Source organism: Pleurodeles waltl, chromosome 3_2 (genome assembly GCF_031143425.1).
Source record: "Pleurodeles waltl isolate 20211129_DDA chromosome 3_2, aPleWal1.hap1.20221129, whole genome shotgun sequence".
Classification (NCBI taxonomy): Eukaryota; Metazoa; Chordata; class Amphibia; order Caudata; family Salamandridae; genus Pleurodeles; species Pleurodeles waltl.
In genome coordinates, this window is record NC_090441.1 from 101,984,349 (window position 1) to 102,010,313 (window position 25,965).

Genomic DNA, 25,965 nt, shown 5'->3' on the forward strand with positions numbered 1-25,965 from the left:
CACTACATATAGGTCACTACCTATATGTAGCTTCACAATGGTAACTCCGAATATGGCCATGTAACATGTCTATGATCATGGAATTGCCCCCTCTATGTCATCCTGGCATAGTTGGCACAATCCCATGATCCCAGTGGTCTGTAGCACAGACCCTGGTACTGCCAAACTGCCCTTCCTGGGGTTTCACTGCAGCTGCTGCTGCTGCCAACCCCTCAGACAGGCAGCTGCCCTCCTGGGGTCCAGCCAGGCCTGGCCCAGGATGGCAGAACAAAGAACTTCCTCTGAGAGAGGGTGTGACACCCTCTCCCTTTGGAAAATGGTGTGAAGGCAGGGGAGGAGTAGCGTCCCCCAGCCTCTGGAAATGCTTTGTTGGGCACAGAGGTGCCCAATTCTGCATAAGCCAGTCTACACCGGTTCAGGGACCCCTTAGCCCCTGCTCTGGCGCGAAACTGGACAAAGGAAAGGGGAGTGACCACTCCCCTGACCTGCACCTCCCCTGGGAGGTGTCCAGAGCTCCTCCAGTGTGCTCCAGACCTCTGCCATCTTGGAAACAGAGGTGCTGCTGGCACACTGGACTGCTCTGAGTGGCCAGTGCCACCAGGTGACGTCAGAGACTCCTGCTGATAGGCTCCTTCAGGTGTTAGTAGCCTTTCCTCTCTCCTAGGTAGCCAAACCCTCTTTTCTGGCTATTTAGGGTCTCTGTCTCTGGGGAAACTTTAGATAACGAATGCATGAGCTCAGCCGAGTTCCTCTGCATCTCCCTCTTCACCTTCTGATAAGGAATCGACCGCTGACCGCGCTGGAAGCCTGCAAACCTGCAACATAGTAGCAAAGACGACTACTGCAACTCTGTAACGCTGATCCTGCCGCCTTCTCGACTGTTTTCCTGCTTGTGCATGCTGTGGGGGTAGTCTGCCTCCTCTCTGCACCAGAAGCTCCGAAGAAATCTCCCGTGGGTCGACGGAATCTTCCCCCTGCAACCGCAGGCACCAAAAAGCTGCATTACCGGTCCCTTGGGTCTCCTCTCAGCACGACGAGCGAGGTCCCTCGAATCCAGCGACGCTGTCCAAGTGACCCCCACAGTCCAGTGACTCTTCAGCCCAAGTTTGGTGGAGGTAAGTCCTTGCCTCACCTCGCTGGGCTGCATTGCTGGGAACCGCGACTTTGCAGCTACTCCGGCCCCTGTGCACTTCCGGCGGAAATCCTTCGTGCACAGCCAAGCCTGGGTCCACGGCACTCTAACCTGCATTGCACGACTTTCTAAGTTGGTCTCCGGCGACGTGGGACTCCTTTGTGCAACTTCGGCGAGCACCGTTTCACGCATCCTCGTAGTGCCTGTTTCTGGCACTTCTCCGGGTGCTACCTGCTTCAGCGAGGGCTCTTTGTCTTGCTCGACGTCCCCTCTCTCTTCAGGTCCAATTTGCGACCTCCTGGTCCCTCCTGGGCCCCAGCAGCGTCCAAAAACGCCAAACGCACGATTTGCGTGTAGCAAGGCTTGTTGGCGTCCTTCCGGCGGGAAAACACTTCTGCACGACTCTCCAAGGCGAGAGGGATCCGTCCACCAAAGGGGAAGTCTCTAGCCCTTTTCGTTCCTGCAGAAACCTCAGCTTCTTCTGTCCAGTCGAAGCTTCTTTGCACCCGCAGCTGGCATTTCCTGGGCATCTGCCCATCTCCGACTTGCTTGTGACTTTTGGACTTGGTCCCCTTGTTCCACCGGTACCCTAGATTGGAAATCTACAGTTGTTGCATTGCTGGTTTGTGTCTTTCCTGCATTATTCCTCTAACACGACTCTTTTGTCCTTAGGGGAACTTTAGTGCACTTTGCACTCACTTTTCAGGGTCTTGGGGAGGGTTATTTTTCTAACTCTCACTATTTTCTAATAGTCCCAGCGACCCTCTACAAGGTCACATAGGTTTGGGGTCCATTCGTGGTTCGCATTCCACTTCTGGAGTATATGGTTTGTGTTGCCCCTATCCCTATGTTTCCCCATTGCATCCTATTGTAACTATACATTGTTTGCACTGTTTTCTAAGACTATACTGCATATTTTTGCTATTGTGTATATATATCTTGTGTATGTTTCCTATCCTCTCACTGAGGGTACACTCTAAGATACTTTGGCATATTGTCATAAAAATAAAGTACCTTTATTTTTAGTATAACTGTGTATTGTGTTTTCTTATGATATTGTGCATGTGACACTAAGTGGTACTGTAGTAGCTTCACACGTCTCCTAGTTCAGCCTAAGCTGCTCTGCTAAGCTACCATTATCTATCAGCCTAAGCTGCTAGACACCCTATACACTAATAAGGGATAACTGGGCCTGGTGCAAGGTGCAAGTACCCCTTGGTACTCACTACAAGCCAGTCCAGCCTCCTACACCAATATTGTGGGGAAAGGTTATGCTCTTCCCTTTCGTGAGTTTCCTCCTCCCATCCCTCCCCGCCCATCCTTCTGTTCGAAAGACCATCTTCTGTTACTTCAACAGGAGGTGATGTCCCTTTTGTCAAAAGGCGCAGTGGAGTTGGTCCCAGAGCAGGAGAGGGGTCAGGGCTGCTATTCAATGTACTTCCTGATCCCCAAAAAGGATGGTCAGTTGAGGCCAATCCTGGACCTGAGGATTTTGAATTGGTTCCTCAAGCAGGAAAAGTTCAAGATGCTGACCCTTTCACAGGTTCTTTTGGCGTTGAATGAAGGAAATTGGATGTTGTCTGTCGACTTGTAGGATACTTACTTCCATATTCCGATCCTCAAGTGCACAGGAAGTATCTCCTGATTGTGGTGGGGTCGCAACACTATCAGTTTGCGGTCCTTCCGTTTGGTCTTACTTCGGCACCTCGAGTCTTCACGAAGGTGATGGCGGTGGTTGCAGCGGAGCTCAGAAGAAAGGGGATAGCAGTATTTCCTTATCTGGACGATTGGTTGATCAAAGCCAAGTCTCCGGAGCTCTTGCGACATCACTTGCAATCGACAACCCAGTTGTTCGATCTGGGCTTTTCAGTGAATGTGCCCAAATCTCACCTAGAGCCCTCTCAACACCTCCTGTTCATAGGGGCGGTACTGGACACAACATTGAATCGGGCCTTTCTTCCGCCGCAGCAGGTTCAGGACATTCAGGCGTTGATTCCAATGTTTCAAGATGGAGCGGTCGTTCAGGTCCTCGAGGTCCTTCGTCTGCTCGGTCTGTTCACTTCTTGCATTCTGCTGGTCACTCATGCCCGCTGGCACATGAGGGCTCTTCAGTGGTGCGTCCGCAGGCAGTGGTTTCAACACAAGGGAGATCTTGAGGACTCGATAAGGATCTCCAGAGACGCTGCAGTGGATCTTCAATGGTGGGCTGCGGTCGGCAACCTGTCGCAAGGGAGGCCATTCTCGCTACCTTCGCCAGTGGCCACAGTTGTAACTGATGCTTCCACTCTAGGGCTGGGAGCTCATCTGGGGGACCTGGAGATCAAAGGTTGTTGGTCTCCAGTGGAACAGAGGTTTCACATCAATCTGTTGGAACTACAGGTGATACGTCTGGCTCTCAAGGCTTTCCTCCCTTCCCTTCGCGGCAGAGAAGCTCTTCGGCTCTGGTCCTGGCTTCAGGACCACCGGATTTGCTTGGTAGCAAATCATTTGGCCGGAGTTCTGTACGTGCGTGCGGACAGTCTCAGTCGGCTCATTTCGACCGATCTCGAGTGGCGTCTTCATCGAGATCTGGCTCTTTACATCTTCCAGACATGGGGATAGCCACAGATAGATCTGTTTGCCACTCAGGAGAATGCGCACTGCCTGTCGTTTTGCAGCCTCCAGTATCCAGTGCAAGGAGCTTTGGGGGATGTGTTTCAGATGTCCTGGAAGGGTCAGTTGCTGTACGCATTTCCCCCATACCCTTGATTCCTCTGGTTTTGAGGAAGATCCGCCAAGATCAGGCTCAAGTCATCTTAATAGCCCCGGATTGGTCAAGGAGGGTATGCTACTCTGATCTTCTCCAACTCTCTCTGTGCCCTCCGCTCCGTCTCCCGTGCAGGGCAGACCTCCTCTCGCAGTCGCAGGGGCAGGTTCTACACCCCCACCTCCAGAGCCTGCACCTTCATGCCTGGAGATTGAACGTGGCAATCTGAATTCCTTTTCTCTCCCACCGGAGGTGGTGGAAGTTATTTTATCGGCCAGGCGACACTCCACCAAATCGATCTATGCAAGCATATGGGCCAGATTTGTGAGTTGGTGTGGAGAGAACCAAATTGATCCCTTGAGGGCCCATTTGTCTGACGTATTGTTATTTGCTCTATCCTTGGCTCAGAGGGGTTGTGCAGTTGCCACAGTTAAGAGTTATTTATCAGCGCTGTCGGCTTTTCTGTGCCTTCCAGATCATCCATCCTTGTTTAAGTCGCCCATTTTTTTAAGGTTCCTTAAGGGTCTCACTAATAAGTTTCCGCCCACTCCGTTTGTTATGGCACAGTGGGATCTTAACTTGGTTCTGACCTTCCTTATGGGATCGCCATTTGAGCCAATGCACTCTTGTCCATTGAGGCTTCAAATTTTGAAGACTGTTTTTCTGGTGGCCATAACATCGGCTAGAAGAGTGAGTGAGCTGTAAACTGTAAACTTCGTACTTGTATAGCGCTCTTTTACCCTGAGGGCATCTTGGCGCTTTTACACATACCGCTGTGGAACCCTTCCTGGCTTTCCCTGTGAAGTGCCCACTCCTGGGCACCCCCAAGGTGAAGCCAGGCATCCCTAGCGCTTTTGGGGCCGTTGTGGAGATTAAGCAAGCTATTGCTCAGAGTTACAGAGTGGGACCCCATGATTAGATTGGCACCAACACGAGAGTTATCAGGTCTCAGGAAATTGAGCCCAAGACCCACCGAGGTGGGAATTGAACCCTGGTCCCAGGCCACACCTCTGCATCAGGGTCTGCCGCTCTAACCATTGAGCCACACTTCTCCACTGAGCTCCAGGGTCTTAGTGTGGAGCCCCCTTATATTTCCTTTTACAGGGACAAAGTGGAGTTAAGGACCAAGGCGGCTTTCCTTCCAAAGGTTGATACACCCTTTCATTTGGGACAGTCCATTACTCTCTCTTCTTTCTATCCTCCACCTCACCCATCCAAGGAGGAAGAGAGACTTCACTGGTTGGATCCGTGAAGAGTGTTGAGCTTCTTTGTCGACAGGACGAGGGAGTTCAGGCAAGACAATCAGCTCTTTGTTGGTTACGTGGGGAAGTGGAGAGGCAAAGCTGTCCACAAGAGAACGCTGTCCAGGTGGGTCATTCTTTGCATCAAGTTATGTTATTCGTTAGCAAAGAAAGAACCTCCTGTAGGGCTCCGAGCCCATTCCACTAGGGCTAAGGCTGCTTCATCTGCCTTGGCTAGAGGTGTTCCTGTGGTTGACATCTACAAAGCGGCAACTTGGGCATCCCTCCACACTTTTGCCAAGCATTATTGTTTGGACTCTGAGGTTAGGAGGGATGGCCATTTTGTGTTCTCAGTGCTGCAGGACTTCTTGGTTTGACCATTCAGGCACCCACCTCCGGAGGTGGTACTGCTTTGGGACTCTATTCTTTAGGTGAGGAATCCACAGGTAGTTGTATCCATCAGAAGAACAAGTTACTTACCTTTGGTAACGCCTTTTCTAGTGGATACACTAGCTACCTGTGGATTCCTCACGGTCCCACCTGCCTCCCCGTTGCCTGACTGGTCTTACCAAGAATTCCTTGGGTGAGTGCCCGTATATTGTACATATGTATATGCTGATGCAAGGTTTTTGTGTATATATATATATATATATATATACACGAAACATATGCATAAAAATATATACCAATAAACACGTATATATATATATATATATATACGTGTTTATTGGTATATATTTTTATGCATATGTTTCGTGTTGTTGATTTTTATTAATTACGTTTCTAATAAAAGTTTCATTGATGTACTCACATCTGTAATGTCAATGTTCACCTGTTCGCCTCAAAGGCACGTAAAAAATGGTGATAACTGACGTCTGCACGTCGACGAGGACCTCTTATTGCCTGGATAATGTCATACGGCGTTGCGTGGGAGTCGGGCAATTGTGACGTCATCATTGACGTGCAGAGCTAGAAGAAAATTTCTGTTGAAAGCTGGCGCGTGGGGAAAATTCTTTAGGTGAGGAATCCACAGGTAGCTAGTGTATCCACCAGAAAAGGCGTTACCGAAGGTAAGTAACTTGTTCATATCTACATAAATATATATATATCGTGTTTTGGGAACCATTGTTCACGGGTACCCGTGAACAAGGGAACAACGGTTCCCGAAATGCATCGAAATGCGTCGGGAGGATGTTTATCTTGTGCCATAATGATTAAAATGGAGTTTCCAAGACAGCTGTTACCGCAGCTTTTTTCTTTGAATAAGAGGAACGGTGTGTGCATTTATGGTGTTCGCGACTCCACCATGGTTTGCCGTTTTGGGGCCCGGACGTAGCGAGGCTCAGAGGACTTGATAGATATATATATATATATATACTGTATGTGTGTGTATATATATATATATATATATATATATATATATATATATATATATATATATATATATATATAATTTTTGTCTGGGTGAGTATTAAACAAATTCCAGGTGAAATCCGACAGGTACGTTCCCATAATACCCGACTGAAAGCTTGTGTACCCAACTATTTGTTAAATAATACATTTATTAGGGGTGTGTAATACCCCAAACACCCCCCGAAGCTACGCCCTTCCTGCAGATATTACTTTGGAAGCTCCAACTCTTAGTGTATGTGATTTTAAGCAACTATATATTTATATATAATGCAAATACACACAGAGTGTAAAATCCCTATCCTTATTATCATTGAGGAGTGTGTGAAGGGGCCATGACTCACAGGAGGGGAGGCCTCTTGTGGGTCATGATCTCTCTCTTATCCCTATATGGTTTATGCAGTGGCATTTTTTCTTGTGCATTTGTTTGTTTATTTTATTTAGACTAGCATGTAAGGGGTTGCATTTATGCATGAACGTAAAATCGTGACGTACGGCCCAATGGCGTACTCGTGTTTTTGAGAAATATTGACATGCCAGCGTACTCGTGAATGGTAGGCGACTCCCAGCAGGCAAATTCTAAAACAGTCAAGAGGCCGAAGCCTCAGCACCTTTTCTGACTTTAACTTACGGGAATTTACGATTGAAGGAAAGTCGTTGGGTGATTATCCCGGACGTGTTGGCTAGGCTGCTTTGGGAGTTACGAAGAAATTTCAAGTGGATTAAAGAAACTCATTACACTAATTGGACTAAACGAAAGAAGTGTGCCTGTTTTCTTAATATTATTGTAATGACCATTGGTTGTTATGTTTAGGTTTCTGGGTGGTTTCCTTTCAGAGCACCGTCCAATACCTGGAAGCTGTATTCAGAATATATTAATTTATATTACTATTTGAACAAGATTGTGAGCGCCAAGTTCCCACTAAACCACCTTACAAACTACATTATTCTGTGAAAATGTAGTTTATAATCGCAAATTCTCTTGCATAAAATCCCCTTTTTCCCCAACCTAAGACTACAATAAAGGAGTCACTAAAACCTTCTGTTTCACTTATGCATTACTTGATACCTGACCCTATCCTCTGAGTAGAACACAGCCACTAACAGTGACTCAGAAATACCCAGCAAGGTCAACACTTTTAATTTCATGCAGGGTCAGCACTCTTAATTGCATGCAATCGGGTCTGCCCCGCCTTTTATTTCAACTCTCCTTTTTATAGCAGCTGAGCCCTGGCTTCAGATAAGTGTCAAGGCTGTAACATGACTTAAAAAAATAAATTATTGGAAAATGACACTTTGACAGTTTTTAGAATAATTGCTTCCTACACGAAAAACCTCCAGCTGCTTTGGTGAAAGTAACATGATGTGACTGAGAGAATAATACAGTATAGGCCTCAGGCCTGCAAGTTGAAAGCACAGGCTTCCCGGATTCAGCTTAGTTTAGCAGTAGATTGTTACCTGTGTAGCTTTCAAGTGCCCAGGCTGCTGAGATGGAGGGAGGCAGCCCCAGAAATGGTTTTTATTTGTGAGCGGCTACACAACGCTGCTACTCAGTGGTAATCGCATTGACCAAATTAAAAAAATCCATTACCAGAATGTTAATCAGTGGTTTGTTTTAGTGCTTTTACCAATTCGACAAAATGCATATATATAGGCAAGAAAATGTAAAATTTAGTCTTTTTTTCCCCAGACTGAGCTTACTGGGTCTTGTGGGATTGAATGAGAAAATAGAGTCCCAATGGCTAAACAAGAAAAAAAAGGGGAACAGGAATGGATGTGGTTCGAGTGTTTTAAAAGAAGGGTAAAGCTTCAATGAAGGGTGGACGATGAGTGAAAAGGAAAGTACTTCAGGGAGCCCCACTGGAAAAGAATAGGCCCACCCCCCCCATTAAATATTTGCAAAGCCAATAGGTCTGCCAGCCGTTTGGCTTTGTCAGTACTTACTTGTTTTGTCATTGTGTTGTAAAAACGTTATTGTTGTGGAATCTTGCCACTATTTAAAAATAAAATTGGCTAATAACAAAAATATTTTAATTGTCCCAAAAACCTCTATTATTGTAGTAGTCTCAGGCGCTGAAGGGAACTACTTTGTGTGCAGATGTGCTCCTTGAGCAGAATGCCGTCACTCACAGTGAAGTTAGCCAATCGATGAAGTGGGCGAACCCTGTGCCCCATGCTGTATACTATAATGAGCAGAAGGGAAATGTGAATGACAAAACAATTGGCCAGTATATGAAAAGGTCTGGCTCAATGACTGGCTGTAAGTATATTATGTATATCACTTTAAAGAAATTCAAAGGTCCCTGCTAATGCCAGACCTAAAAATCACTATGACTAATAATATGACATTAGTGCTTAACATATAGAACCACAAATGCCAGCCCACGGTGTAGGAGAGTGCCTCCACGAGCAAGGGGATATTTCTTGGCTTTATGCATAGGGGATGCAGAGAATACACACATTTGCCAACCTGCTCCACTAATGTTCTCTTGAAAAAGAGAAGTGTCATTTGAGCTGTGGCTCAATCACAAGCATGAAAGATTGATATTCAATGATAGACTCATTATGGTAAGTTATGGTAGATCCATTAAAAAATACACACTAAAGCTGGGTAGATTCACAAGACAAAGGTGCCTGGATGACTGTGTGTTAAACATTTTTTTGCAGGTTGGGTCAAGAGCCCCTATACAAACAATACCTGCTTGATGTCTCAGTAATCAGCAGAGCAAGTATCCCACTAAAATGTCTTTCTAGGACAGGGGGCCTAACTGACGTATCAGCTCTTAATAAATTTCATGTAAAATTCAGGACCGAGATTTCTGGAGGGGGTGCTTTTTAAGTCAACCAAAGGGCCTGCTACCCAGCGATAGATGTCTCAGGGAGCGGAAAACTGGTACACATGCTTATGTTCTAATTGCCTACAGTCTGGTGAAGCAGTTTGGCCCGAGCTGCCAGGTAACGTCACAGTGCATGAAATACCCGTTTGGGATGAACGTCTTTGTTTTTGTGACTGGGCTGGTCTTTAGTGATCCTCTTTCTCAAGCTAGAGCTGCATTATGAAATTATGGAGTGATGCCTCCACAGCATTAGTGTGCTATCACCAGTGATTAAGAGGCATTGGCTGCTTTCAGAGTATTAACATTATCCTCACACACCATGACTCAGGAATGAAGTTCATTCCCACCATCATGTGTAGTCCCCCCCCAGGACACTATTCCAGAGACAAATACATATACTATGTTTCATCTGAGAAATTCAGTTTGTCAAAAAACTGTACTTTTTGAAAAATATACCCCATGTATATGTCATATCCATGAAATTACGTATCTCTTGCGTTGAAATGAATGCATTTTTATATTGAATGTGTGGTAAATGTTTCTTGCCTTGTAGTCAACTCTCAGTAATTTGTATTTCAGCTCCCAGAGTCTACAGAGCAGCAATCTGAGGTCTCAAAGCAAGCTACTGATTGAGGCTGAGAGGGCTTTTATCCAGGCAAAGGATGCTGGCGGGAAAACCTTGGATGGGCCCTTGCTCGAGGACTTTGATGTGGAGATATCAGCATACAGGGTATTGGTTGCTGTTAAGCAACTTTTCATTTTGAATATTTCTTACATCTTATACATGTTTACTTCTAGAATTCTTAGAGCTTTTTCCCCATGATACATGTTGAGAAATAATATGTATATAGTACTAAATATAAGGAACAATAGTTTTGAAGTTGACACAGTAGCATCAATTTGAAGAGGTGCATATAGGCTCCCATTTCTTTTTAATGTTACTAGAGGGAGACACAAAAAAATATTTTTGTTTACCGTTGGTACCATTTGCATATTATTGGACATCATTGGACATCTCTATTAAATGTCCTTCCAAAAATATGCAGACAGCACCCATATGTATGTCGAAACCATAACCTCTTACAGACATGGGCATTCTCAGGTCCTGCCTAACTAAAATCCAAAGGTGGATGTCAACTAACTTTCTTCCACTGAAACCAAATCAGACTAAACTTCTACTCTTTTCCTTCTCCCTTGGTAGTCTGGCACCTGCCAACTCCTATCACAACCCTCTAATCCCTAATTGTTCTGCCATTGAAACCCCACCACGACATTCTGTGATCCCCTATATTACCAGTGATGCCTGCTGTAAGAAATGGGGTCTTTGGTTGACAGTCAGGTTACCCCCTGTTCAAGCAAGGACCCTCACTCTAGTCAGGGTAAAAGAGAATCACCCTCAGCTAACCCCTGCTTAACCCCTTGGTAGCTTGGCAGAGCAGTAGGATTAGCTTCAGAGTGCTAGGTGTAAAGTATTTGTACCAACACACACAGTAACTTAATGAAAACACTACAAAATGACACAACAGAGGTTTAGAAAAAGAGGAAATATTTATCTAAACAAAACAAGACCAAAACGACAAACATCCACAATACACAAGTCAAGTTATCAGTTAAAAGGCAAAAGAAGAGTATTTATGTAGTTTAAAAAACACACTAACACTGTTAGCGTGAAAATGTACCTAGGGTGCGTCAAAAATAACCCCGCACAGGCGAGTGTGCGTCAAAAAGGGCTTGCGATGCGTCGATTCCACTCACAAGCGGGACCTTGCGTCATTTCTCCTTTCGCTGGGTCGGGGCACACCGTTTCTTCTCTCTGCAGGAGAGCGATCCGGTCAGCACTCTCGGGTCCGGGCAGGCCTTGCGTTGTTTTTACACACCCAGCGGTATTTGCATCGGAAATCCAGCCGCACGATGATCCGAAAACCACGCATCGCAGGTTGCGATCGCCCAGCCTCCGTCAGCGATGCTGTGCGTCGTTTCTCAAGCTCCCTGCGTTGATTCTTCGGTCGCGTTGCAGACGAGAGTCGATTTTCATCCGCGGAGCTGATGGTGCATAATTTCTTCAGCCGCAGATCGGAGTCGTGTCGATCTTTTCCCCACACGGCGCTCTGTGCGTGGGTTTCCTCCTCTTAGGCTGCCAGCTTCTCTTTGCAGGGTCCCAGGAACTGGATGGGCACCACAGGGCAGAGTAGGAGTCTCTCCAGAGACTCCAGGTGCTGGCAGAGAGAAGTCTTTGCTGTCCCTGAGACTTCAAACAACAGGAGGCAAGCTCTAAATCAAGCCCTTGGAGATTTCTTCTCAAGATGGAAATCACACAAAGTCCAGTCTTTGCCCTCTTACTCTGGCAGAAGCAGCAACTGCAGGATGGCTCCACAAAGCACAGTCACAGGCAGGGCAGCTCTTCTTCCTCAGCTCTTCAGCTCTTCTCCAGGCAGAGGTTCCTCTTGTTTCCAGAAGGGTTTCTAAAGTCTGTGGTTTTGGGTGCCCTCCATATAGCCAATTTCTCCTTTGAAGTAAGCCAACTTCAAAGTAAAGTCTCTTTTGAATGTGAAATCCTGCCTTGCCCAGGCCAGGCCCCCGACACTCACCAGGGGGTGGGAACTGCATTGTGTGAGGGCAGGCACAGCCCTTTCAGGTGTGAGTGGCCACTCCTCCCCTCCCTCCTAGCACAGATGACTCATCAGGAAATACAGACTAAACCCCAGCTCCCTTTGTGTCACTGTCTAGTGTGAGGTGCAACCAGCCCAACTGTCAAACTGACCCAGACAGGGAATCCACAAACAGGCAGAGTCACAGAAATGGTATAAGCAAGAAAATGCTCATTTTCTAAAAGTGGCATTTTCAAATGCACAATCTTAAAATCAACTTTACTAAAAGATGTATTTTTAAATTGTGAGCTCAGAGACCCCAAACTCCACATGTCCATCCGCTCCCAAAGGGAATCTACACTTTAATCAGATTTAAAGGTAGCCCCCATGTTAACCTATGAGAGGGACAGGCCTTGCAACAGTGAAAAACGAATTTAGCAATATTTCACTGTCAGGACATATAAAACACATTACTATATGTCCTACCTTAACCATACACTGCACCCTTCCCTTGGGGCTACCTAGGGCCTACCTTAGGGGTGCCTTACATGTAAGAAAAGGGAAGGTTTAGGCCTGGCAAGTGGGTACACTTGCCAAGTCGAATTTACAGTTTAAACTGCACACACAGACACTGCAGTGGCTGGTCTGAGAGATGATTACAGAGCTACTTATGTGGGTGGCACAACCAGTGCTGCAGGCCCATTAGTAGCATTTGATTTACAGGCTCTGGCACCTCTAGTGCACTTTACTAGGGACTTACTAGTAAATCAAATATGCCAATCATTGATAAGCCAATTACATTCACATTTTGTAAAGGAGCACTTGCACTTTAGCACTGGTTTGCAGTGGTAAAGTGCCCAGAGTAACAAAAACAGTAAAATCAGAGTCCAGCACACATCAACAACCTGGGGAACAGAGGCAAAATGTTAAGGGAGACCACGCCAAGGATGAAAAGTCTCACACCTGCTATAGCTGCCTTGTTAAGACACCTCAGTTTCCCTTTGCCAATTTCTCACTGGTATGAAGGTTGTGCAATAAGGGGCCCGGTGGACCAGACCGTGTGCTGACCTCCTGACTCTTGCTGAAGATTGCGAGATAAGGGGTCCGATGGGTGTGAACTTATATTTACCTCTTGAGTCTTCTAGAAAGTAGTGTGGTAAGGATCCCAGTGGTGTACACCTTGCACTCACCTCCTGACTCCTCCAAAAGGTTGTGCAGTAAGGGGCCTGGTGGATGAGTCCTTGTGCTTATGCCCCAACTTTTCCTAAAGGTTTTGATATATGGAGCCCAATGAGTGAGACCTCCTTACCTCTTGAATTTTCCTGAAGTTTGTGCTGTAAGGGGCCTGGTGGCTAGAACTTGTACTTGACTCCGGACTCTTCTTGGAGGTAGCATAGTATAGGGCTCAATAGGTGAGGCCTTGTACGTCCCGTCTGGTCATTCCTGAAGTTTGTGCAGTGAGGGGCCCCGTGGGCGAGACCTTGTACGTACCTCCTGATTCTTCCTGAGGCTTGAGATTGGGAAAGTGCCAGGATGTAACCGTATTTCTGCTTCATGATACCAGATCTTCCAACAAGGTAGCAATGTGTGTCACACATCGGCTCCCTTCAGAAGGTCACCTGGTGAGGAGCTGATATCACAGGGTGGCAGGGAAAGCGTGCTGAAAACCACTGCAAAAAGGGGATTTCCAGTTTGTCTTTGGAGGCTTTGAACAAACAAAGTCCATTAAGTGGTGTGAAAACACCGCAGGACATCGCACCAGAATCAGCAAGTTTTTCTAATTATTATTTTTTGAAGCTAAGCAAAGGGGGCTCCCTCCAATTCCTCCCTCCCTCCTCACAGATGTATATATATTTATATATTTTAAGTTGGCAGGCCTGTGATTCTGTTGAAACCACTACTCCACTGAGAGCACCGTGCACGTACAGGAAAACGCCGAAAGGTTAATAAATGCAGCCCCTGTGATTTGATCCTGTAACTCCTCGTCAGAAACGGCATCAATGTACTCGATAGGTAGCAAACTGGAATACTGTTTAAAGTGCCTGCGTGGGACCCGCTTGTCAGCTGCTGTATCAAGTGCTTGTTTAATGGCTGACATTTCTTGGCCGACGCTGTGAAAAGGCCCTTGCAGGGACTTCGCCGCGCCACGATGACGGTATTTATTGTCTTAGTCAGCGGCATAGTGGAGCGTTAAGGGGCAAATTACAGCTCTTCACAACATGCACAAATGCCTTGCAACAGTGAAAAACGAATTTAGCAATATTTCACTGTCAGGACATATAAAACACATTACTATATGTCCTACCTTAACCATACACTGCACCCTTCCCTTGGGGCTACCTAGGGCCTACCTTAGGGGTGCCTTACATGTAAGAAAAGGGAAGGTTTAGGCCTGGCAAGTGGGTACACTTGCCAAGTCGAATTTACAGTTTAAACTGCACACACAGACACTGCAGTGGCTGGTCTGAGAGATGATTACAGAGCTACTTATGTGGGTGGCACAACCAGTGCTGCAGGCCCATTAGTAGCATTTGATTTACAGGCTCTGGCACCTCTAGTGCACTTTACTAGGGACTTACTAGTAAATCAAATATGCCAATCATTGATAAGCCAATTACATTCACATTTTGTAAAGGAGCACTTGCACTTTAGCACTGGTTTGCAGTGGTAAAGTGCCCAGAGTAACAAAAACAGTAAAATCAGAGTCCAGCACACATCAACAACCTGGGGAACAGAGGCAAAATGTTAAGGGAGACCACGCCAAGGATGAAAAGTCTCACACCTGCTATAGCTGCCTTGTTAAGACACCTCAGTTTCCCTTTGCCAATTTCTCACTGGTATGAAGGTTGTGCAATAAGGGGCCCGGTGGACCAGACCGTGTGCTGACCTCCTGACTCTTGCTGAAGATTGCGAGATAAGGGGTCCGATGGGTGTGAACTTATATTTACCTCTTGAATCTTCTAGAAAGTAGTGTGGTAAGGATCCCAGTGGTGTACACCTTGCACTCACCTCCTGACTCCTCCAAAAGGTTGTGCAGTAAGGGGCCTGGTGGATGAGTCCTTGTGCTTATGCCCCAACTTTTCCTAAAGGTTTTGATATATGGAGCCCAATGAGTGAGACCTCCTTACCTCTTGAATTTTCCTGAAGTTTGTGCTGTAAGGGGCCTGGTGGCTAGAACTTGTACTTGACTCCGGACTCTTCTTGGAGGTAGCATAGTATAGGGCTCAATAGGTGAGGCCTTGTACGTCCCGTCTGGTCATTCCTGAAGTTTGTGCAGTGAGGGGCCCCGTGGGCGAGACCTTGTACGTACCTCCTGATTCTTCCTGAGGCTTGAGATTGGGAAAGTGCCAGGATGTAACCGTATTTCTGCTTCATGATACCAGATCTTCCAACAAGGTAGCAATGTGTGTCACACATCGGCTCCCTTCAGAAGGTCACCTGGTGAGGAGCTGATATCACAGGGTGGCAGGGAAAGCGTGCTGAAAACCACTGCAAAAAGGGGATTTCCAGTTTGTCTTTGGAGGCTTTGAACAAACAAAGTCCATTAAGTGGTGTGAAAACACCGCAGGACATCGCACCAGAATCAGCAAGTTTTTCTAATTATTATTTTTTGAAGCTAAGCAAAGGGGGCTCCCTCCCTCCTCACAGATGTATATATATTTATATATTTTAAGTTGGCAGGCCTGTGATTCTGTTGAAACCACTACTCCACTGAGAGCACCGTGCACGTACAGGAAAACGCCGAAAGGTTAATAAATGCAGCCCCTGTGATTTGATCCTGTAACTCCTCGTCAGAAACGGCATCAATGTACTCGATAGGTAGCAAACTGGAATACTGTTTAAAGTGCCTGCGTGGGACCCGCTTGTCAGCTGCTGTATCAAGTGCTTGTTTAATGGCTGACATTTCTTGGCCGACGCTGTGAAAAGGCCCTTGCAGGGACTTCGCCGCGCCACGATGACGGTATTTATTGTCTTAGTCAGCGGCATAGTGGAGCGTTAAGGGGCAAATTACAGCTCTTCACAACATGTCAGAGTAAAGAGCAGTGTGATCTCCCGCCAAGTGGGTACACTCAAGCGTGCTTCCGAGTGACAGGAATACAGGTGACGAAGACACCGGGGCGCCTGCCGTTGGCCGCCCACTCAGTCATTTCATCTGTCTTCTCTCAAGAAAGTCGTTGTGTTCTGAGTCACAAAACATTTTGTGTCCTAGGTGTTCAAAGTGTGTCATCAGGGAGTCCTTCATCTGTGGATATTTATGCTGGCAGCAAATGGGTGTTACCAAGAGAGGGGTTGGGTAAGGTTGTAGGCATTACGAATCCGTTGAACTCCCACAAACGTGTATTTTGTGAGTGTTGCCCAACATTTCTATTAGCTTTTCTAACTATTTTTGAATTACAGGTAAGAGAAGACCTGGAAAAGCATGCATTTAGGGTGGTACATTTTCATGCCATATTTTCATGCAGTGTAGAAAGGTTGTCTGAAGACAGAGAACTATTTCTTAGAAGTGACATTTGGAAAACAAATATATGTGTTCAGTTCTTGCTCCTGTATCCTGTGGACAGCCTATAGGAGCAGTTGTTGATCTGTTGGGGGTTATACCCGGAAATCTGTGCCTTGCACACATTTCCCAGCAGACTCCAGGGCATGTTAATAAGTGCAATGCAAGATTGCAATGCAAATGCAATTAGAATACAATGCAACATGTTTAAAACAAGTCTGCTAATTCATGCATAGGAACCATAACAAAATAGTTGTAATGTATAATGGAGAATAGATTTACAGGTATCTGATACATTAAATATTTATTGATGTCGCACCAGTTTCCTTGGTCTTCAGTTTCTAAATTATGTTGTATACTTTGAGAAACATTTAGGAGTAGACAGCCTTTAGCTACAGCTTACAAGCTTATTTAATTGTGGGACAGTGGGCCCTACCCACTGATCAGGAATGCCCTGTCTCACCAACTACATTTGTACAGTCAGACTAAATAGGTAACTCCGTGTGACCACGAACCTTCGAGGGCCTTTTCTATAAGTTGAAACATGTTTTTTATGAATTCCACACTAAGAATTTTCCATGAAAGTATTAATATTTGATAATTAATCCCTACTAAGAAAAAAAGGAACTGGTCTGTGAAAGAAAAAAACGAAACACAGCTTTATTATTTTCAGTGATGTAATTATGATGAATGGTTGTCGAGTGTAAAACGTCTATATACCTGTAACAGAGGGCTGAAAGAGTTAAAGGATATAACATCAGGTATCATATTTAACACAAGAGGTCATATCCTGATCTTACTAACTCTTTTGATGACTATGCATTTGAGTCCACCCAGGACGATATTCAACCAAACTCTGCTGTGGCGTTGCCCTTGATGGCTGTCACATCTGTTGCATCGAGAGAGAGTGAGCGAGAGAGAGACCCAAAAGGAAGGGTCGGTCTATTGCAGAAGAGTGTGTGCTGCTCGTGCTGCGCTGCCTTTACACTTTGCTCGCCCACCACTTGACCACCACTTGAATCAGCGGAAGAGCAGCAGGGTGCTGGCGGCTGCCCAACCATCCCACACTGTGTTCTCCCTCCACTGGATTCTGTAGAGCAGCAGAAGGGTGTCAACGGCCGTCCAACCAGCCCATTGTGCCAATTACTGCGCATTGATCCCATACGTTGGAGTGGACCTGCCCTTTGGGTAGCAGAGGTCAGGGTATGATGGTCCTGTCAATGGACAGCCAATAATGCTCAGAACAAGCTCAAAAAGTCTTCTTCATAATACTGACCAAAGGTTTATTAGTCACCAGTCTCTGCTAGACTACTTCTTAATTTCTACCTAAACACCACTGAGACAGTAATTGTCCTAATCTGTGGACTGAATCAGTCTGTGAGGTTTCTGCAGATTGAATTTATGACTGAGGCAGTTCTGCTAGTACAATGCGTTTTCTCCAGTTATAAGTTTAATAATGTTGAGGTGGTAAAGGGGAGCGTTGAGGGGTAAGGTAACATTTATGCAAAAGGAATGCAAAACCCACGAACTTTGAGCCAGTCACTAACTTCTGCATGATCATTCCAACTCTGAAAATACTCATACGTCTACTTCAAAGGAAGGCTGGAGAAAGTGTGTTTGCAAAACGAGAGAAATAAGTGTGTTTCCAGGGTGGGACCTGCAAGGGAAAATTCCCAAAACCCATGCATGCTCATGGCAGGTGTACCATCTTGGGTCCACGGCAGTGACGTACCGAAGGCCCTTGCGGCGCAAGGGGACTGCAGCCCTCCAGGGCCCCCCACCCTTCAAGGAGACCCCATTCAGCCCAAGGGCAATGAATACCTGTGAGGTATGGGAGACTCGGGGACCCCTCATCACATTCTGAAGGGGGGGCATCACTTTGCATTGCACCACTGGTCCCCAGGCTCCCACCGAGGGAAGTCCTTCCTCTCATCACTCCCTTGTTGACCTTGATCCTACATGAATCCACCTTGTGGCTTCAGTAAACTACTCCAGTCTATATGTAGTAGATTCCTGATGTTTACTTTCATGTTTATGAATCAGCCCCATTAGTGAAACAAATGTTATTATTACTTGTGGTGAGAGGAAATGGGGTTCGGCTGATTCAATAGTAAACACAATTTAAATCCTGCGTGAGAATGTATACAACTGTACATTAAAGGCACACTGATTAAATTTTAAGATATATTGATTCATAACACAGATTTTACTTTTAATGAATCACAATATGAACTAGACTTCAATCCAAGGCCCTTATGTACCAATTATTTTTCCATAGACCGATATGAGAGAATGGGTAAAACCCGTTGATACATCAGGCCCTGTGTGCTGCATGCTATTCCATGCTACGTTTCATAGAGTAATTGTTGTCTGTTTCAGTTACTTTTGACCACTGTTCCATTTACTCAGGTGGCAAGAGACAGCTTACGGAATCTTTCTGATAATCAGAATCTCGGGTGGATTCAGGTGGACTTCACACCCATCAAGCAGGTTCTCAGCGCGTACGCATTCAAGTGGATGTGGACCTTCACAAAATACCTCATAGACCAGGTAGGTCCCAGTGGTCCTCTATTTTAACGAGAACTGATACGTAAGAAAGCTCAGTCTGTTACTCTGCCTGCTAATCAACAGGGTCAACCGAATCTCTTATGTCTCTGAACTCAATGAGTTCTATAGAACTGGTCCAGTGTTCTTACTTAGGCACCTGATGTGATATTGAAAAGCAGAACATGTCTTTGTGGACTGTAAAATGGACACCACAGCAGGTTTGCAGTTGTTTTTAAACCCAATTCACAGACAGCATTGTCTTCAGTCAGGTATGGTGAGCTGTCTGTTGGATTTCACCAGGAATATTTAAACACATACTGGACGAGAAAACACACACACACACACACTCTTTTTCTCTCTCTCTGTTTTGAAAGTCTTCAGAAATGTTGATTATTTAAAAAATATTGTTTACTCTCATTAAGTACCCCACCAATCTGTATTCTTCTCCCTTTCCACTGCATCTAAAGCCTCTCTCCTGTGCCCTGCTTGTTTTTATGTATTTTAACATTCTATCCAGAGTAATTGTCAAGAAATCTGAAGCTTACACCCCCGATCATAGTGACCAGTTTACCCCCTTCCTGATATTGGCACACCTTAAGAGTGCCAATAGCTCACCCGATTGGCTTTTAATGTTAAGTGATCTTATTCAATCTGTTCTCTGTCCCGACAAACCGTATTGTAGCATAAGCAAGGAATAGCATTCGTGCGCATGGGCCAGAAAGTATAAAAAAGTGCAGGAGACCGTGCTTGTTTTTTTTTTTTTTTGAATTGTTTGGATTTGTGGATCCTCCATGAATTTGCAGCAAATATTTTAATGAAAAAATATTTTGGGCCCAGTCGGTGTCCCTGTGAGACACCACCACCAGGCCCAGGTGGTCAGGGTATTCCTACCCTGCCCCCTTTTTTTTTGTACCTTTTCTCCCAAGTTGGCTATGAACACTTCCTGGTTGAAATGTTGGCGGCCAATCATATCTCAGCATAATATCGGTCAGATCTGCAGAGGATCAGTGTCCCTAGATATACAAATGTATTTTTTCCTTTAATAACTCCAAAACCACTCAACAGATGTGCACCAAATAACAAAAAGCGCTATTTTTGGACCAACAGATAGCTTTCTGCCAAGTTTGGTGTAATTCCATCTAGCGGTTTGGGTTGTATTCATGTCTAAAATCCCTATGGGAAATTGCATGGGGAAAACACATTTTGGGACCCTCCCTTTTTCTCTGCCCTCGCTTGATGAATCACCCCGACATGTTCCACATAGCAGTTAAAGTGACTGGCGTACTAGTTTTGAAAATGTTGTGAAGATTCCTCAAATGGCGCTAAAGTTATAGGCAAAACAAAAAATGCTTTTTCTTATGAAAATTAGGTCCTATCTATAACGACCTTCTGGCTGCGTGTCTGCAGAATATAATAGATCATTTATTACCATTATTGCGTTTGGTGAGGGGAGGGGCTGTGGCTAAATATAGGTGAAAAGTAGAGTTATGATGCCCCTCCCTTCCCTTTTTAATATGATTTTTATGTAGAAAACATGAGGGTAGCTATACAGCTAGAGTTGTCTCTAGGCCTAAAAATAACAAAATAGAAATAGAATACTTGGAGATTTGTCACAAATGAATTGGGAGAGCTGTGAACTCTTTTAGAATGGAGTATTTCCATAAAGTATAAATATCCCGATTTCCTTGTTAGATGACACACACCCTGAGAAGTTTGGATTCTTTCTTGAAAAGAACAGAACCTCAAGTTGAGCGCATAACTGGAGAGGAAAGAGACACCGGATCCTTTATGAAAATGATGCGTCTTTTCAATGAGGTAAGAAGAAAACATTAAATCCATATCGTTTTAAGTACAATGTTGCACAAGCATTGGCAAAGACAATAAGATTAATCCACAAGAAGGGGGCTCAGACTCATTGGCTTTACCAGTGCTTGATTTATTTTTCTACATGGCTACAATGCATGTGTGGTGGCTATCTTGGAATGATTTTTTTATTGAAGTAAAAGAAAGAACATTCCAAGGTGGCCACACATATGGGTTCACTCAAGCAGCGGCCATTAAAAAAAAAAAAACATATTCCAGGATGGCTGCCACACATGTGCATGCTTGCTTATGCAAACGTCTTGAAATGGTTTAAAATTCACTTAAGGATAGCTGTCTGCCGATACACTGTCGAGTGGGCCTTAGTGCACCGTTATGGCGGCAGTGCTGAAGCTCTGCATTGTCAAAAACAAACAAATTTCCAAATGAGTTGGCAATTTGGAGCTTTTCTCACTTATTCAGCCTTTGTCTCGCCCTGTCTCTTACTACCCGCAGATTCTGTGAAGTCTCTACTTATGATAGGACCACACCCCCGGCTTGCTTTCATCTATTATGGGCAATTGACAGAAATCTCTAGTTGCTTTATCGTCTATGCATGCAGAGGCGCCACAGTGGCAAGGAGGCACCATCTGCCACACTAATGTGTTCCTTATTTAAACTCAGTGTACTGAGTTTCTGTTGCCCCTTGGGTGACATCAAAGTTAAATGTATTGCCTTTTGAGTTTGTGACCAAGTATGGTATGCCTTGACTATATACTTTGAATTTGGTGCAACAGCACTGTCATATCTGATTACCTCTCAATTTGTTTTTAATTTGTTTTTGTCTGAATGATTCTGTATTAAGTCATTTTCAGTCATCTCATCGTTCTTCAAGCCTTGCTATTTCTAAAACCTACTAGATAAAATTCCCACTAATATTGTCCATCCCCCCTCTCTCACCTCCCTCTCCCCAACTTATCTTTGGTCTTCTTTCATATCCACAGGTAACAAAGCAACTTTAATTCTCCAGTATTAGGGTATCTTTCATAGATTCACATGCTTGATTCACATGCTTGAATCATTCCCCGTCGTCGAAGTGGGAGTCCCACAGTACATAGAAAGCAATAAATAGAGAAAAACCTTTCTTTTTTTTTTTTTTTTTTTTTTTTTTCATTGAAGTCAATAGGAAAAAACATATTCAATTGTAGAACTATCAGCCTCTTTAGAAAGAGCCCAAACTTCAGCCAATCAGGCGCGACCACCCTCTTAGAACCCTCAGCACAGAGGCTCAGTCTGTCAGATTTTCTACCGCACGTCGTGTGTAAGGGAGTCTCCCTGAGCTCTGCTCAGTTTTCCATCTCTTCAAGAGAAATCTTTAGAGAATTTCAATTCAGTTTTTTCTTCAAGACTTGTTTCCATCATGTCTACAAGAAAGGGCCTTTTTAGACCTTGTGGGACCTGTGGCAAATTGAGACTTCACTGTGAGGACCCTCACAAGGAATGTATCTATTGCTTACATCCAGAGCATAAGGTCAAGGACTGTAAGATCTGCAGGACCTTTCCTAATAAGACTCTGAGGGACAGAGAAGCCAGGCTCCTACTTTGGCTCCAGAAAAAGAAGGCAAGAGAAGCTCTTTCTGAAGAAGACAGTGGCACTGCAGTGACCTCAAAGAAAAGAAAGAGGTCTGTGGAGAGCCTGTCCCCTGCAAGCACTAAGTCAGCCAAGAAGCTGCATGCTTTTAAGGACACCGGGGATCTACCTTCAACATCTAAGGTAGCAAGTGGCAGGGTTCACTCAGAACCATCAACACCTGCTTCTTCTTCAAAGAAGCTTAAAAAGCCTTCCAGTTCTCTGCCTCCGTCGACGTCCAAAAAATCGACACCGTCGACGAGCACTCCGTCGACGACAGCTCTACCGGTGACGACGACTACGATGACGGCTACGTTTACAGCCCCTCCGTCTCCGATGATAGTGACTTCATCTCCGCTGTCGTCTACGACGATAACATCGGTGAGCCTTAAGTATGGTCCGTCGTCGTCGCACACCTTGAAGATCATTAAGAAGCCGTCGACGGGTAAGAAGTTAAAATCTTTACCATCGACACATTCATCGACGAAGAGGTTCAGGAGGTCGCCATCGCTTTCGCCGACGAAGATTCCGTCGACGCACCGGATCGTGAAAACTCCGTCGTTGTCAACCCCGTCGACGGGTGACGCAGTGACATTGGCTTCGTCGACGGCTACTTCGTCGACGATGATACCACCAACTACACCGACGGTCCCGTCGACGCCTGCTCCGTCGACGCCCGCTCCGTCGACGACAGCTCCGTCGACGACAGCTCCGTCGACTGGTCATTTTCCTGGAACATCACCTTACCTTCCGCAAAGGATTTTGCCTGTACAAGTAAGGTCCTCTATATTACAACCATCGCATACATCGCCCAGCAAGGTTACACCCGTCGCTCCGCAGCATCTTTTTGCGGATGATGATGATGATGGCGATGGATACTCGGATGACGGATTTTTTCCGGTAGCGCGTAGTCCGTCCGAACTACGTATAAAATGCCAAGAAGAGGATGAAGAGGAGGATCTTCAGCAATTTTCCCACCAACAGGATCAAGGGCATTTCGAACAATCAGAAGAGACAGTACAAATGCCGGTATCATTAATTAACAACCTTCAGCAAATGATGCAGGACTATTATGCGAGGTTTCCCCCGCCTGGTTCTTCCACACCGGTGCAGCCTCAGCAGACACCAGTGTCCACTCCGGCTAGACCTTCCACATTTCCAGACCCTATCACAGTACCTCCTTCTGTTCAGAGCATTGGCTCACCGTCATCCGAAGAGGAACGGGAAGAAGGGGAGATACAAGATTCAGACTCTTTAATACCGGAATGGGATGAGTACCAGATTCAGACTCCATCTCCATCTACACCACCGCCAGTAGACTCTCCTCCGCAGGACATTGGAGGTTTCCATTCTGTCATGGAGAGAGCTGCCAAGAGATTCCAGCTACCGATTACGTCTAAACAATCAGATTGTTTTCTTTATGACTTTAAAGAGGACACAAGAAAATCAGTGAGGGCCATTCCCATTGTCGACTTCATCTGGGAAAAAGGCTTAAAGGTCATGCAGACTCCGTCCTCCATTCCTGCAGTCTTGCCCAGGCTAGAAAAGAAATATAAGGCACCTGACAACTCCCCAGCATGTCTAATCAGCCACCCTAAACCGGATTCGGTTATCTCCCAAGCAGCACAGAGAAGATCCAGGAATCCGTCAGCTTCTCTGACCGCACCTCCAGACAAGGAAGGACGGCGTCTGGACTCCATAGGTAAAACATTTTCAACCATGGCTGCCACCACTGTTAGAGCCGCCAACTCTCTAGCAATACTGGGGAGATACGATCGTCAGATGTGGTCTGACATGTCCCAATTCATTGACATGATACCTGAATCCAGTAGAGCAGAAGCATGCAGAATTCTTCAAGAAGGAGAAAAGATTTCGGCCGAAATCATAGACTCTGCCATTGATGTCTCTTCCACAGGTTTTAGACAATTGGCCGGTGCTGCGGTTCTCAGACGCCAAGGGTGGCTAAAGGCTACCTCTTTTAGGCCCGAAGTTCAGTTGAAAGTTCTAGACATGCCATATGATGGAGAACTTTTATTTGGAAAACATGTCGACGATGCATTGCAGTCGATCAAGTCAGACACTGAAACAGCCAGGTCACTTGCAGCGCTTCAGTACAAGAGGCAACCCTTTCGAGGAGCGAGAGGGAGAGGTACTTTTTCTCACAGAGGAGGCTTTCAACAATATAGACCGTACTCCTCTTACCAAGGCCAATATCGCTCAACGTATGGCCAGCAACAACAGCATTCCTTTCGCCAGCAAACATCAGCTCGCTTCAGACAGCAAACAAGAGGAAAATCTGCTTTCAGACCCAAGGATACGACTAGAAAGCAGTGACCCTCATCAAATGCCTGCACCCAGCCCCTGCACCAACACTCGTATAGGGGGCACAATTTCCGGGTTTCTGCATCAATGGTCCAGAATAACAACAGACAGATGGGTTTTGGATATTATCAAGCGGGGGCATACACTAGAATTCAAACAGTCTCCTCCTCAAGTACCACCAGGAGGCCCCCCGCCAGCCCACCTCAACAAGCTTATGGAACAGATTGCTATCTTAATGAGCAAGGGAGCAATAGAGATCGTACCAAGAAATCAGAGGGGAATAGGTTTTTACTCCCGTTTTTTCCTTATCCGGAAGAAGAACGGAGATTGGAGACCTATTCTCGATCTTCGATCGCTCAACAAATACCTCAAGAAGCAATCTTTTCGCATGATCTCTCTTGAAGACGTTCTGAGCCTCCTCAATCGAGGGGATTTTATGACCTCGCTAGATCTTCAGGACGCATATTTTCACATTCCAATTCACCCCAATCATCGGAAATTCTTGCGGTTCAGGGTCGCAGGCATTCACTACCAGTTCAGAGTACTTCCGTTTGGCCTCAAGTCGGCTCCAAGAGTGTTCACCAAAGTTTTGGCGCCAGTGGCAGCCCACCTCAGGCAATTAGGGGTACAGGTCTTCCCTTACCTAGACGACTGGCTAATAAAAGCACGTACAGCGTCGAAGGCTGCCAGAGATACGGAAACATGTCTCTCCCTTTTCGGAGCTTTGGGTTTGTCGGTCAACTACCCCAAGTCTCACACAGAGCCCACTCAGAACATCACGTTTCTAGGAGCCATCTTGGACACTTTACAAGCAAAAGCCTTTCCTTCACAGGACAGAAGACAGAGACTTCGAAACTTAGCAGCTCGGCTCAGCAAAAGAAGGTCCGTTTCAGTACGGACTTACAAGTCTTTTCTAGGGATACTATCGTCATGCATTCCATTGATAAGGAACTGTCGCCTCCACATGAGGACTCTTCAACAACAACTAGACAACCAGTGGAAACAGACAGAAGGCTCTTTCGACGAGCTAGTACAAATCACCCCTGCAGCGAAACAGGCTTTCACGTGGTGGAAAGAAACTCCCCTAGTCTCAGACGGGCTGTCATTTCTGAAAGACAGGACCATGCACATAGTAACAACGGACGCATCCCTGGAGGGATGGGGTGCTCATTTACAGGATCTTTCCGTGAGGGGAAAATGGTATATGCAAGAAT

At 45.6% G+C, this 25,965-nt stretch overlaps 1 protein-coding gene across 1 annotated transcript in view; it reads left to right on the forward strand.

The window, feature by feature from the left end:
• The window catches only part of LOC138286353 (uncharacterized), a 1,286,679-nt gene that overhangs the window by 176,090 nt on the left and 1,084,624 nt on the right, over nt 1-25,965 (forward strand). Inside the window, exons 23-25 of the mRNA XM_069226509.1 lie at nt 9,946-10,096; nt 18,862-19,002; nt 20,692-20,814. Coding sequence (XP_069082610.1) covers nt 9,946-10,096; nt 18,862-19,002; nt 20,692-20,814 — 415 coding nt within the window. The remainder of the gene's footprint in view (nt 1-9,945; nt 10,097-18,861; nt 19,003-20,691; nt 20,815-25,965) is intronic.